The sequence below is a fragment of the Heloderma suspectum genome, chromosome 10, assembly GCF_057233095.1.
Source record: "Heloderma suspectum isolate Gila_16-S chromosome 10, 16-S_ref, whole genome shotgun sequence".
Taxonomy (NCBI): Eukaryota; Metazoa; Chordata; class Lepidosauria; order Squamata; family Helodermatidae; genus Heloderma; species Heloderma suspectum.
The window spans coordinates 16,216,673-16,231,861 of NC_139467.1; the positions used below are offsets into that span (position 1 = coordinate 16,216,673).

Below are 15,189 nucleotides of genomic sequence, written 5' to 3' on the forward strand. Positions count from 1 at the left end.
CCATTAAAGACGCTTCATATTGCTGTTCAGAAACAAATAAGAACTCTCGTTAATATTGACACAAAGGGGACTGCATTACTAAGAAAATTAAAACTGTGTTAATATATAACACATTTCTAATTTTCTTACAAATATAGCCCCCATTTGTGCTGGCCATAAGGGGAATTCATATTTGTTTCTGAAGAGCAACTACGTGAAGCATCTTCAGTGAGTTTATTTGATACTCTACTTTGGTTTAACACAATGAGCTGGAGGGGAGGGGTTGCTGTCTGCATTTTTAAACAATGCTGATTTCTTCCTATCAGCATTGTTCGAAATGGCAGACAGCCCCCTGAGCAATGACTCCAGCTCATTGTACAAAACTTAAGTGGAGTATCAAATCACCCCTCCACACCCCTTTCGACTGTTGAGAATTTCTCACACAGATACAAATGAATGAATGTGCAGAATTAGCAATTGTATATTTGTAACAGAAAAGAATGGAAGAGGTCCATTCGACAGAAGGAAGTGGGCATAAACCAATTAATGTATGCATCCCCATGCTGCCAGGACAGCACACCCACAATACTTGAACAAACCAGCAAAACCAGCATCCCGTTATCTCCCACCGACATGAAGAAGGACACACCCGTTCCAGTTTCCTGTCAGTCCAGCTCAAACCAGGAAGTCACACACTCCCCCCTTTTTAATCCCTGCTATCAGGGGTTGGGGGTGGGAAATTTTTAATTCTCCCGTCCTAGTGTGTGTTGGTCCAGATCCAAATTGGGTTCATGCATAGTTACACTGAAGTAAAGAAATCAGGCTGAACTACACACAACACAGTTAACGTAATATGTAGTATGGCCTTTTGAGGACAGGATAGGGTGGATGCATGGAATCTGGGACAGCTAAAGGTGCAAATGGGCCCCAGGTGGCAGACCTAGAATCTGGGTAAAACTCAGCTGACCAGGCTGGATGGCAATGCTACACCTCAGGGAGGAAGTCCCAGGAAGACAGGCTCTCTCCTTACCCTCTCAGGGTGGGAGGATCACCTCCTCCAAACTAGCCCAAATGCAGAAGACAGACCTTCTCCTTCCTTTTTCAAGGAAGAAGCACCACTGTTGCTGGGTGTGTCCAAAACAGAGGGTTCTGGCAGGATTTCACAACTCCAATATGAGGCACGACCCCAGCCCTACGCTTTTGGATAACAGGAAGGAGAGCTTTGGCAGATGCAAGACCACAGCCTTCCAATGTAAGAAGCTTTGTGTGCTGAAATGGTCTCGTAAAAAGGCACATTCTAATTCGGCCACTCAAAGAGCTCCCCCCCCCCAACCCCTCAAAGAGACACCCTCTATCTGCTTCCAGTCCAAACACTTCTTGTACAGCATCGGAGCTCTCCTGGACTCCATCTTCTGCTGCAAGGTGAGTTCAGGGTTTGTTTGTTTTTATAGTGTTTTGCCCTCAGCAGCTTGCTCCTGATGGGTGCCCCTCTGTTTCATACCATCAACGCAGCTTGCTCTGTAGGGTGCTCCATTCCAAGTGAGCCCAGAAATAATCCTCCGTATTCAACCTACACAAAATTAATCCGGCTGGGTCCTCTTACCCAACTCTCCCCTTACCTTGATTAGCTAGCTTATTGCTTGAGACAGCTAGGTCCCCCCTGGAGTGCTCAGTTCCCACGATTATGCCAGGAAGCCAAGGTTCTAATTTCAGAAGCCTGGTTCCCACCCCCAGTGGCCTTACTGATGAAGCTGTGGGAAGAAGGCATGGTTCCATTTTTGGATGCCTGGGTCCCATATCGATGGCCATCATGATTGGCATACAGCTTGCTCTTGAGTCAAAGTCACAAGATGGATCTTCACAACATCAAACCTGGGTAGCACTGCGCACGGTTTTATGGCCAGGTTTCACAGCCGGGAAAAGAGAATTGCTGTCCCTGAGACTCACAGGCTGGAGAGAATTGGGAGGAGTGAGAGAGAATGGGGTCAGAGAAGTATACACTCTGCATCTAAAGCCCTCTTCCAGGAGGCTCCTCCAAGGAGGCTCAGAGGGCATCAACAAGGGAGAGGACCTTCTCAGTGGTGGCCCCCCCATTTATGGAATATTCTCCCTGACGAGGCCCGCCTGGTGCAAACATTCTGATCTTTTTGGTACCATGTTAAAACTGCTCTCTTCTCTCAGGCATTTAGATAAGGAGTCTCTTTGATTCTCTCCAGCTGATTGTTTTAAATTGTTTTAGATATATATTGTTGTTGTGTGTTCTGTTTGTTCTATGTCATTACATGAATGGTTTTATACTTTATATAATGTATTTTAAGAGTTTTTACATTTTGTGAACTACCCAGAGAGCTTCGGCTAAGGGGCAATATAGAAATATAATAAATTAAATGAAATATGGGTACAGCTTAGAGCAGCCTTCCTCAACTCTGGTACCCTCCAGATGTGTTCAACTACAAGTCCCATCACACACACACAAACACACACCCAGTTATTGTGGCTCATGCTGGCTGGGGATGACCACAGGAAGGGGGTGTCTCACAGGAATGGTGTTCAGCAGATAGCGACTGACAAGGCGAGCTTCTGTGCTAGCAAGAGGATATTCGAGGGCGTTTTGTGTAGAAAATAAGTAATGAGACAGCCTTCTCTAACCTGGTTGAAGTTCAAAACATCTGGAAGGCATCAGGTTGGGAGAGGCTGAAATAAGGGAATGGGGCTGGGAGGCACTCTGCAGAGGACAATCCCCCTTGGTCCGATGCTGCTGATGCTGCAGGACACCAGATGGTGGTGTAGAAGCAGTAGAACATGCCCTGGCCTTCTTACAACCCGATTTAGCTGCTATACCAGGGGAGAGCAACTTGTGTTGCTCCAGATGTTTCGGCCTACAGCTCCCATCATCCCCAGCTAGCACAGCCCAATAGTGAGGGATGGTGGGAGTTGTAGGGCAAAACATCTGGAGGACCAGAAGTTGCCCACCCTTGTGCTATGGCTTAACAGGGCGTTTGCTGCAGGTCTTACCAAGGTGGATGGAGCACCGTATTTGCGCAGGTGTTCCTCATAGGTGATGGTGTAGATGTCCGAGTCTCCTGATGACCAACGAGGATTGCCCCAGGAAGGGTCACTTGGTTCCAGCTTGTTACCATTTGGGAACTGAAATGGCAGAGAGAGAGAGAGAAAGAGAGAGAGAGAGAGAAATGGTTTCACTCACCATGGGGCCGATCATGTATTTATTTATGGTATTTAGTTTTCGTTTTTCTACATATGTACTCCAAGTGAGTGACACACATAAACTACAGTAACATTAAGCAATTAAAGTACTAAACACCTACAAATAGAAACAAGACAAGCAGCAGTGAAAAATCATTCAACGGCACTCAACACTCCCCTCCCTCACCAAATCCCGAGCAGTAAAACGGTGCATCCATAAAGCACCACATAACATAATCCATCAACCAAAAGGCTTGTTAAAAAGGAAAGTTTTATCCTGGTGCCCAAATGTTGTCAATGAAGGTGTCGCACAGAGGTAAGGGGGCCATAGTTCAGTGGTGTAGCACCTGTTTTGCATGTAGAAGAAGGTCCCAAGTTCAATCCCCGGCATCTCCAGGTAGGGCTAGGAAAGAATCCTGCCTGAAACCCTGGAGAGCCACTGCCAGTCAGTGTCAACAGAACTGGGCTTGATGGATCAAGGGTCTGACTCGGTATAAGGTAGCTTCCTATATTCCTATCTGTTGACTGTCCTAATGAAAAGGCATCACCACTCTGAAGGCCCTCTCCATTAGCCACCCACCTCACCAGAAGGGGCCACTCAGAGAAGGCCCCGGAAACACATTCATACAGGAGAAAATGGTCCTTCAGATACCCCAGTCATAACCTGTCAAAGGCTTAAAGGTTAACAGCAGCACTTGTGAGGGTCAGTTCCCACTTGCACACTTATGGCTTGATGGATGGATGGATGGATGGATGGATGAATAAATAAATAAAATAAAATAAAATAAAATAAATGACACCATTCAGTGGTGACATGAGTGCACGAGTGAGCAAGCCGTCACAGATTAAACATCATAGGCAGAGCTTTCATTCACCTCGCATCATCTCAACAGTCCTTTTCAATGAAATGAGTCAACGCCTTCAGGTGTGAGTTAAAGAGATGAGAAAATCCAGGGATGGATTTATACAGCCCCTGTATCATCAACAGGTAGAGTTGTCGCCCATTTTGTGTCGCAGGGATCCTTGACTTTTAACAGATCTCTGACAGTCAGAAATTCAAGAGGTTCAGCTTATCTTGGCATGTGGATGCAGTGCTGGAAAGGGATGTCGAATTTCTGTCTCTTGTGAAGTAGTTTAGGGTACCCTACCAGATACAAGGTGGCAATTTTACCTAGAGGAGAGACTGGGGTCTGTAAGCCACAATTCAGTTCAGGAGGCAATTTTCTGTGCCAGAATTTAAGAGCTGGTTTGATATCATTAACAGAAACAAGTGGCAACAGGTTCTTTTTCCTGGAATGTACCACTTCAGTCTGCAGGTGAAGGATTGTACATTATTTGAATACTCCATTCTACATGTAGAAAACTAGAATGTCAGCAAGGAAGGTAGGTTAAATGCTTCTGTCATTTTAATTCTCCATGTGCAGGGAGTTCCTCTTACCCCCAGCTCCTGCCCCCATGAGGGAGTATTCATTTGCAAACTAAATTGGTACAATCCTGGGAAAGCTACACCGCTTGATCTTGGTTATGTCATCAAATCTTCCCTTGCCTTTGAAACATCCAGTGAACATTAATGGCACCTCCTACCCAAGGTCAGTTTCACAACCAGTCCATGCAGCACCATGGCCTTCTGTCTTCTTCTCAGAAGCAACTCCGCACCCTCACCCCTGCCGCCCATACACACAAATGTACTCACACCTCATTTCATCTCACCTGGCGTGAAAGGTAGTGTTGTCGGGTCTCAGGGGGTGTTGGGGGAACTTTCTTGTCATTGGCTGCAAGAGGTAGAATCAACATCATTACAGCTTTGCACTGAGAGACTGATCATCTCTAAGTACCCAGAGACATATCACATGGAAAAGGAACAAGGAGAAGCCACTCTTTTCATCCCCTACCTTCCTGAGCTGTGTGTACAACCAAGCTTTGATAAGCTGACACTGATTCCCTTCAGCTATACCTGCCTATCCCCTTAATCTATGATCAGGTCACTACAGGACCAGAGGAGCCTTTTTCCTTCTGAGTTGTTGTTGTTGTTGTTGTTGCTACAAGCAGGATCTGCAACAAAATGTTGTAGTGTTGTCGGGTCTCAGGGCGTGTTGGGGGAACTTTCTTGTCATTGGCTGCTGCAAGAGGTAGAATCAACATCATTACAGCTTTCCGCTGCGAGACTGACCATCTCTGAGTACCCAGAGACATACCACATGGAAAAGGAACAAGGACAAGGAGAAGGCACTCCTTTCCTCCCCTACCTTTCTTAGCTGTGTGTACAACCAAGCTCTGATTACCTGCACCGATCCCCTTCAGCTATACCTGCCTGTTGTTGTTGTTGTTGTTGTTCAGTCGTTCAGTCGTGTCCGACTCTTCGTGACCCCATGGACCATAGCACGCCAGGCCTTCCTGTCCTGCGCTCTCTCCCGGAGTGTGCTCAAGTTCATATTCATTGCATCCGTGATGCTATCTAGCCATCTCATCCTCTGCCGTCCCCTTCTCCTTTTGCCTTCAGTCTTTCCCAGCATCAGGGTCTTTTCCAGGGAGTTTTCTCTTCGCATTAGGTGGCCAAAATATTGGAGCTTCAGCTTCATTATCTGTCCTTCCAATGAGCACTCAGGGTTGATTTCCTTTAGGATGGACTGATTTGACCTCCTTGCAGTCCAGGGGACTCGTAAGAGTCTTCTCCAGCACCACAGTTCGAAAGCATCAATTCTTCGGCGCTCAGCCTTCCTTATAGTCCAGCTCTCACAGCCATACATTACTCTTCCCCAGTAGCATATTGGACACCTTCCGACCTGAGGGGCTCATCTTCCGGCGTCATCTCTTTTAGCCTTGTGATACGTTCCATGGGGTTTTCTTGGCAAGAATACTGGAGTGGGTTGCCATTTCCTTCTCCAGTGGACCACATTTTGTCAGAACTCTCTGCCATGACCTGTCCGTCTTGGGTGGCCCTGCATGGCATAGCTTATGGCTTCACTGAGTTACGCAAGCCCCTTCGCCACAACAAGGCAGTGATCCATGAAGGGGATACCTGCCTATATCCCCTTAATCTATGGTCGGGTCACTACAGGACGAGAGGAGCCTTTTTCCTTCTGAGTTGTTGTTGTTACTACAAGTAGGATCTGTAACAAAATGTTGTAGTGAGAAGCGCTCCTGTTCACTGTTCCAGTCAGTCATCCATGCCCTCTTTCAGGATATTCCATTCCATTCCCACCTTCCTGGATTTTTATCTCCCTATCCCTCCAGGCAGCATTCAGTGGCCACTGAACATACTCAGTCCAGATTGGGCTGTTTTGGAGGTCCCCTCCCCTCACTTTAGTTTTTTTTTTCCCCTCGAGATTTTTAAAAACTCTTGCAGTCTGCTGGTACCTCCCTCTTGTGTATGGGTGGTGCCATTTTGGCTACATAAGCAATGACACTCACACCTGAACACTGGAAATAGAGGGAACGACAAGCCAACGCCAGACCATAGTGTATAGATTTGTCGGTACAGACAGGTAAAATCAGATGTTCATGCGTGTGATTGGATGAAGAACAGCAAGGACTTTTATGTCAAATAATAATAGCATATGAGGTATGCACAATCAAGCTGAGCAGAAACTGGAACTGGCTGCAGAATTCAACATCCTGAGAAGTTCAAGTTCTATGATAGAGAGAGAGAGAGAGAGAGAGACAGACAGACAGACAGACAGAATAAAAATTATATATTTAAGACTGCATCTTATTCCTTAAAACTGCATCATTCATATAGAATCATAGAATAGAACAGTAGGGTTGGAAGGGGCCTACAAGGTCATCGAGTCCAACCCCCTGCTCAATGCAGGAATCCAAGTCAGAGAATCCCTGACAGATGGCTGTCCAGCCTCGTCTTGAACGCCTCCAGTGTGGGAGAGCCCACCACCTCCCTAGGTAATTGGTTCCATTGTCGTATTGCTCTAACAGTCAGGAAGTTTTTCCTGATGTTCAGCTGGAATCTGGCTTCCTGTAACTTGAGCCCATTATTCCGTGTCCTGCACTCTGGGATGATCAAGAAGAGATCCTGGCCTTCTTCTCTGTGACAACCTTTCAAGTACTTGAAGAGTGTGATCATATCTCCCCTCAGTCTTCTCTTCTCAAGGCTAAACATGCCCAGTTCTTTCAGTCTCTCTTCATAGGGCCTTGTTTCCAGTCCCTTGATCATCTTTGTTGCCCTCCTCTGAACCCTCTCCAGTTTGTCTGCATCCTTCTTCAAGTATGGTGCCCAGAACTGGACACAGTACTCCAGAGGAGGCCTAACCAGTGCTGAGTAGAGGGGAACTAGTACTTCCCGGGATTTGGAAGCGATGCTTCTATTAATGCAGCCCAAAATAGCATTTGCCTTTTTTTTGCAGCCACATCACATTGTTGGCTCATATTCAGCTTGTGATCGACAACCATTCCAAGATCCTTCTCGCTTGTAGTGTTGTTGAGCCACGTATCCCCCATCTTGTAACTGTGCATTTGGTTTCTTTTTCCTAGGTGCAGAACTTGGCATTTATCCCTATTAAATGTCATTCTCTTGTTTTCTGCCCAGCGCTCCAGTCTATCCAGATCACTTTGAATTTTGTTTCTCTCTTCCAAAGTATTAGTTATCCTGCCCGATTTTGTGTCATCTGCAAATTTGATCAGCATTCCCTGCACCTCCTCCAAGTCATTAATACAAATGTTGAAGAGCACTGGGCCCAGGACTGAGCCCTGCGGTACCCCACTCATGACCTCTCCCCAGTTTGAGAAGGTCCCATTGATAAGCACTGTTTGAGTCCGATTCTGTAGCCAACTGTGGATCCACCGGATCGTTGTTTCATCTAGCCCACTTTGAGCTAGTTTGCTCATCAGGATATCATGAGGCACTTTGTCGAAAGCTTTGCTGAAGTCGAGGTATATGATGTCTACAGCATTCCCACGGTCCACAAGGGAGGTGACTTGATCAAAAAATGAGATCAGATTAATCTGGCAGGACTTATTTTTGACAAATCCATGTTGGCTTCAAGTAATGACTGCATTGTTTTCAAGGTGCTTACAGATGGATTGCTTTATCATCTGCTTCAGAATAATTTTCCCAGGGATTGATGTCAGCCTGAGTGGTCTGTAGTTCCCAGGTTCCTCCTTTTTACCCTTTTTGATGATAGGGACAACATTAGCCCTCCTCCAGTCATCTGGCACTTCACCCATCCTCCATGATTGCTCAAAGAGAATAGACAGCGGTTCTGAGAGTTCTTCTGCCAGTTCCTTTATTACTCTAGGATGCAGTTCATGTGGCCCTGGAGATTTGAACTCATTCAAAGTAATTAGGTGTTCCTATCGATCTCAAGCTGCAATCCTGCCCCTTCAGCCTGTACTTCGCCTTTGCCAGGGGGGTCATAGACCCTCTTTTGGGAGAAGACTGAGCCAAAGTAGGAATTGAGCACCTCTGCCTTTTCTTCGTCATCTGTTATCATTCTGCCATCCTTATTTAATAGCTGAACAACCATTTCTTTCCTCTGCCTTTTACTATGCACGTAGCTGAAGAAAGCCTTTTTGTTCTTTTTAGCTTCCCTCGCTAACCTCAGCTCGTTCTCAGCTTTAGCCTTCCTGACGCCATCCCTGCAATTCTGTGCTACCTGCCTGTACTCTTCCTTTGTTACTAGGTCTTCTTTCCACTTCCTATATGTGACCTTTTTTGTTTTCAGGTCATCCCTAAGCTTTTTGTGAAGCCACATTGGCTTCTTCTGTTGTCTTCCACCTTTTCTTCTTGTTGGAGTTGTTTGTGATTGTGCCTTGAGAATTTCCTTTTTTAAAAGCTCCCACCCAGCTTGGACTCCTTTTCTCATTAGAGTCGCTTGCCATGGGACCTTACAGATCATTGTTCTGAGTTTATTAAAATCAGCTTTCTTAAAATCCAGGGTACGCCTTTGACTACACTCGGCTTTTGCTTCCCTTAGAACCAAGAACTCAAGTACATGGTCGCTTTCCCCCAGAGTTCCTGTAACTGCTACTTTATCCACTAAGTCATCTCTGTTGGTTAGGATCAAGTCAAGGATAGCCGATCCTCTAGTTCCTTCCTCTACTTTCTGTAGGAGGAAGTTATCCGCCACACAAGTCAGGAATTTCCTGGAGGGGCCATGTTTTGCAGAATTTGTCTCCCAACCAATATTGGGGAAATTGAAGTCCCCCATTACTACTACATCATGCTTCCTTAAAACATTAGCTATTTGCTTTTCAAAAGTTTCATCCTCGTCTTCTCCTTGATTGAGTGGCCGGTAGTAGACTCCGACCACCAGGTTCCTTTTATTTTTTGCTCCATTTATTTTGATCCAGATGCTCTCAATAGAGCTACCAAGCTCATCCTCCTGTATTTCTGTGCAGAGATACGTATTTTTCACATACAGTGCAACCCCACCTCCCTTTCTGTTCCTCCTGTTCCTTTTGAACAAGTTATATCCTTCAATTGCTGTATTCCAGTCATGAGAGTCATCCCACCAAGTCTCAGTTATACCTATCAAGTCATAATTTCCCTCCCGTATTAAGAGTTCAAGTTCATTCTGTTTGTTTCCCATACTCTGGGCATTAGTGTATGTGTGTGTGTGTGTGTGTGTGTGTGTGTATATATATATATATATATATATATATATATATATATATATACATACATATATATATACACACACACACACACACCTTAAGACTGCATCTTATTTCCAAGTTTTCCAAGTGTTTTGGTAGGATTAAGGAAATGGAAGAAAGGGTAAAAACAAAAACAAAAAGAACACCCTTCCCCACCAACATTGTGCCCTCCTGATGGGTTGGACGGCAACTCTCATAATTCCCAACCACTGGCCATGCTGGCTGGGAATTATGGGAGCTGCAGTCCAACCCATATGGATAAGGCAAGGTTGGGGAAGGCTGGACTAGGTTATACATTCAATAACCCTGTACCTGTGGCTAGAAAGAGGATAATTACATTTCTCCACCCTACAGATATACCCATGGTTGAGGATGTCAGTGATTCAGTTCCTTGAACCTGATTTTCCAGCAAAAGATACTGGATCCAACCTGGTAGGTCTAGGATGGGGATGCCAGAGAAATCAGCAATGGATTCAAATGAGTTTGGATTTCTATGAATCCAACCTACAGATTCCACAGCAGATCAGCTTTTTCCAAGTTGCACAGATTCTGCAGACATCTGGACTTTTTTTTTTTTAAAACTTTCCAGGAATTGTACACAAATTAATCATACAAAAATATGAAGAAACGAAAACCCACTGACCAAAAATACACATTATCTCCCATAGGTTCAAGCATGAAAATGCAGATTGGGGGGTGGGGGAGGATTTATGCATTTTTCTTTCTTTTTTTCAGTTTTGGGAGATTTGCACAAATTCGCAATAACTAATGCACATTAGTGCTAATGTGTATTAGTTATTGCAGATTAGCACATTTGCACGAGTGCTCAAGTGTGCACTATCGCATATGTGAATTAGCACAAATACAACAAAATCTTCCTACAAAACATCCAGTTCTGTCAATGACTGGACAATGGAATGAAAGATACCTAACAATCCATGAAACACAGACAAAACAAAATCCATATATCCTTACTCTAGGCCCACATAGTAATGTCATGTTTTGACTCTACTTGGCTGAAAGCAAGCCAGCTGATTACACCCATATCTGGTTTCATGCTTTTAATTTTTTCCTAATTGGCCAACATCAGATTATCAACACATTTCGCTCTCTGTATTTGACTGGCTCAGTGTATAACCTACCTTTCCGGAGGCAGATCGGCCAAATTAGCCAGATCAGCAAGACCAGGAGTGCGACGATCAGAAGCATCCCAAAGATGGAACCAATCACGATTCCAGCAATGGCACTGGCACTCAGCCTTGAGTCTGCAAGGCAGAGAAAGAGGAAAATCAGCAGGATTAGAATGACAGGAGCCCTAACTTCTGTTCTGCCTTAACCCTCACAGGGGAGCTCTTGAATTCCACCTCCACCTCCAAAGATGGAGAAATTGAAATTGCCAAGACTCCAAGACATTTTCTCCCCTGTTCTGATTTTAGATCCTACACCAGCCTTCCCCAATCTGGTGCCCTCCAGATGTGTTGGACTATGACTCCCATAATTCTCAGCCATCTGGAAGGCATTGGGCTGGAGAACACTGCTCTATGATGTCTGTCAAGGAATCTAGAACTGGACTTATTTTTGAAGACCAGGAATCTGCTCACACAGAGGCTTTCCTTGAAATTGTAGACCAGGGGTTGGCAAACTGGTGCCCTCCAGATGATTTGGACTACAACTCCCATAATTCTTGTCCATTGGCCATACTAGCTGGGGCTGATGAGGGTTGCATCCCAAAACATCTGAAGGGCATGCCTAGCCCCACAGTAGACCTTCAAAATACTCTGCAGGACATTAAATGGAGGACCATATTCACACCATACTGGGTGAATAGGAAACTGCTCCACCAGGCACCACAGGTCACCTTCTGCTTACCACATGAGTCAGGAAAGGTCATATTGCCCAAGGGGGCAAAACCTTTCTACCTGGGTTGAAAGCATGAGAGTAGGGATGGCAGAGAATTCTGGCATTCGGCCACCCAAAATCTGTGGCGGAACGGCCTCCCCCCGCCCCCCCACGGATCCCCCCCCAGGACGAAGCTTACCTGGGGCGGATGTTCTGGTGGCGGCAGCTCCAGCGGCGGCTGGTCTTTCGACTGGCTGCTGCAGCCGCCATTTGCATCTGCTGTCTGCCGTGATAGGTTAGGTAAATATTTACGTAGCCTATCACAGCAGGCAAAAATAAAAAAAACAGCGTATGCAAATGGCGGCGACTACAGCGGCCGCCATTAGCATTCCCTATTTTTCACCGTTTTAGCCTACATAAATATTTACGTAGGCTATTAGGGCCAAAAAAAGGGGGAACGCAAATAGCATAGTGGGCACTATTTGCGTTCCCCTTTTTTTGCCCTTTTAACCTACATAAATATTTGCGTAGGCTAAAACGGTGAAAAATAGGGAACGCAAATGGCAGCCACCGCCATTTGAGTACACTGTTGTTGTTTATTTGCCAGCTGTGATAGGCTACGTAAATACTTATGTAGCCTATCACGGCAGCCTGGCTGGACGCAAATGGCGGCTACTATGGTGGCCGCCATTTGCGTCCACAGCAGCCAGTCCATGGCCGGAACTCCGGCTGCGGATGGCCCTGGCCGGCTGCTCCGCAGAGCTGCCGTGGAGCGGAGCCAGCCGGGCAGGATTCTGGGGGGGAGGACCGGATCGTCTCCCTCCCCGTTGAGGATTCTGGGGGGAGGGATGGAGCGCCTCCCCCCCCCCACAAATCACATCTGCGAAAAGGTAAGTGACTTTCGTACATCCCTACATGAGAGCCAGCATGGTGTAGTGGCTAGAGTGTTGGACTGGGAGTCAGGAGATCCGGGTTCTAGTACCCACTCGGCCATGGAAGCTCACTGGGTGATTTTGGGCCAGTCACAGACTCACAGCCCAACCCACCAAACAGGGATGTTGTTGTAAGGATAAAATGGAGGAGGACTATGTACGCCGCCTTGGGTTCCTCAAGGAGGAAAAACGGAGGGAATGAATGAATGAATGAATGAACGAACGGTGGGATGGCTGGATCTGCAAAGGGCTTTTTTTAAAGGAATCCAAGCACTGAGAATTCCTGCACTGAGCAGGGGGTTGGACTTGCTGGTCTTATAGGCCCCTTCCAACCCTTTTTGTTGTTGTTCCGTCATTAAGTTGTGTCCGACTCTTCGTAACCCCATGGACCATAGCACGCCAGGCCTTCCTGTCCTCCGCTCTCTCCCGGAGTGTGTTCAAGTTCATATTCATTGCATCGGTGATGCTATCTAGCCATCTCATCCTCTGCCATCCCCTTCTCCTTTTGCCTTCAATCTTTCCCAGCATCAGGGTCTTTTCCAGAGAGTTTTCTCTTCGCATTAGGTGGCCAAAATTTTTGAGCTTCAGCTTCAGTATCTGTCCTTCCAATGAGCATTCAGGGTTGATTTCCTTTAGGATGGACTGATTTGACCTCCTTGCAGTCCAGGGGACTCGTAAGAGTCTTCTCCAGCACCACAGTTTGAAAACATAAATTCTTCGGCGCTCAGCCTTCCTTATGATTCTATGATTCATTTCTAGTTTCACACAACGATTTTAATGAGATCTGTGTGCCGCCATACTATCAATGGCATTCAACATTCTGAGAATAGCGGCTTTATTTAAAAAGAAGACGAAGCAAGTTTCAAGCCCTTATAGCACAAGAGAAAAGACTGGAAATGTCTCTATGCCCCTTCCTTCCCTCTCTTCCTTGCCTTTTCATGATTTTTTTTTAAAAAAATCTAAATGATGAAAAAAATCTGGAAGTAAAATAAAATATACATAACTAAGGAAATGTATGTTTAATTTTGAATACAGGTCCTGCATCTGAAAATGTCGAAGAGTAGTGAAAACATAATCTGAATTTATAATAGGACTGAGCTCAAGTGACTTTTTATGAATGTACTGGGCAGCTAAGAAAAACAACCCCTTTAGCAATTTTTCAGTGATTGCTGCAAAAGTGTTTTTGCAAATACCTTTGCAAGAAGCATTGCGCTCACTTGGAACTGGCTTCATTTGCCCTTAGTGACATCATCATGGAACCAAATATGATTGACTATGTAGTTAATGATGTCATTCCATTAACTCTTTTATATTGCTAGGAAGCATCCCCCTCGCTCTCAATTGGCTTACTTTGCCTCCAGTGATGTCATCACACGGTCAAATCTATCATGTTCATTATATAATCCCCAATTGGCTGGGATCACCCATGCGACTATTCCATGGAAGAAGACCAAGGAAGAAGACAGAGGGGGAAATGGTACCAGAGTAAAAGCAAATTGGGGAAACAATGACAGTGAACAGAAGTGTAGAGTTGCATAATTTAGGGCCTTCGGGGGGAAATATTTCTGAACCTCTGAAAGCAGTACTTTTGACCTCAAGATTAGAACATGAGAACATTTGGTGAAGCCCTATTTTATGTTAAATATCCTCATTTTTAACAACCACGGTAACGCATTTTAAATGGCTGTGAAGTGCTTTTTTAAAAGCAGTAGGTGTGAATGCTTAGTGCTGGTGTTGAACTATTTTAAGCCATTTAGAGCACTTTCACTGCCTTTGTCTCCATTCAATACTATAAAACCCGACTTTTCTGCTTTTCCTCCAAGCTTGTAACAGGCACTTGCCTGTGCTAAGCAAACATCACCTTCCGGTGACCAAACAGGGAAGCTTTTGTAAACCGGAGCATAGTTTTTCTCCCTTTCAGACTGCAATAAAAAAAACAAAACCCTTTGGTTTAAGTGAAGAGTTAAGGATCATACAAATTCCATCAAGCATCAAAAAGCATGGGCATTGCAAGTTACGGCTCTCGCCCTAACTTCCATATTAGAATCATAGAATCATAGAATAGTAGGGTTGGAAGGGGCCTACAAGGCCATCGAGTCCAACCCCCTGCTCAATGCAGGAATCCAAGTCAGAGCATCCCTGACAAATGGCTGTCCAGCCTCGTCTTGAAGGCCTCCAGTGTGGGAGAGCCCACCACCTCCCCAGGTAATTGGTTCCATTGCCGTATTGCTCTGACACTCAGGAAGTTTTTCCTGATGTTCAGTCGGAATCTGGCTTCCTGTAACTTGAGCCCATTATTCCGTGTCCTGCACTCTGGGATGATCAAGAAGAGATCCTGGCCTTCTTCTCTGTGACAACCTTTCAAGTACTTGAAGAGTGCTATCATATCTCCCCTCAGTCTTCTCTTCTCAAGGCTAAACATGCCCAGTTCTTTCAGTCTCTCTTCATAGGGCTTTGTTTCCAGTCCCCTGATCATCTTTGTTGCCCTCCTTTGAACCCTCTCCAGCTTGTCTGCATCCTTCTTAAAGTGTGGTGCCCAGAACTGGACACAGTACTCCAGATGAGGCCTAACCAGTGCTGAGTAGAGGGGAACTAGTACTTCCCGGGATTTGGAAGCGATGCTTCT

At 45.5% G+C, this 15,189-nt stretch overlaps 1 protein-coding gene across 1 annotated transcript in view; it reads right to left on the reverse strand.

Moving 5' to 3' along the window:
- Nucleotides 1-437: 437 nt before the first annotated feature.
- VSIG10L (V-set and immunoglobulin domain containing 10 like) overlaps nucleotides 438-15,189 on the reverse strand; it is a 38,114-nt gene continuing 23,362 nt past the window's right edge. The window contains exons 8-11 of the mRNA XM_084815288.1: nucleotides 10,935-11,057; nucleotides 4,894-4,955; nucleotides 2,995-3,126; nucleotides 438-1,929 (exon numbers count right to left, since the gene is read on the reverse strand). Coding sequence (XP_084671414.1) covers nucleotides 1,846-1,929; nucleotides 2,995-3,126; nucleotides 4,894-4,955; nucleotides 10,935-11,057 — 401 coding nt within the window. The 3' untranslated portion in view covers nucleotides 438-1,845. The remainder of the gene's footprint in view (nucleotides 1,930-2,994; nucleotides 3,127-4,893; nucleotides 4,956-10,934; nucleotides 11,058-15,189) is intronic.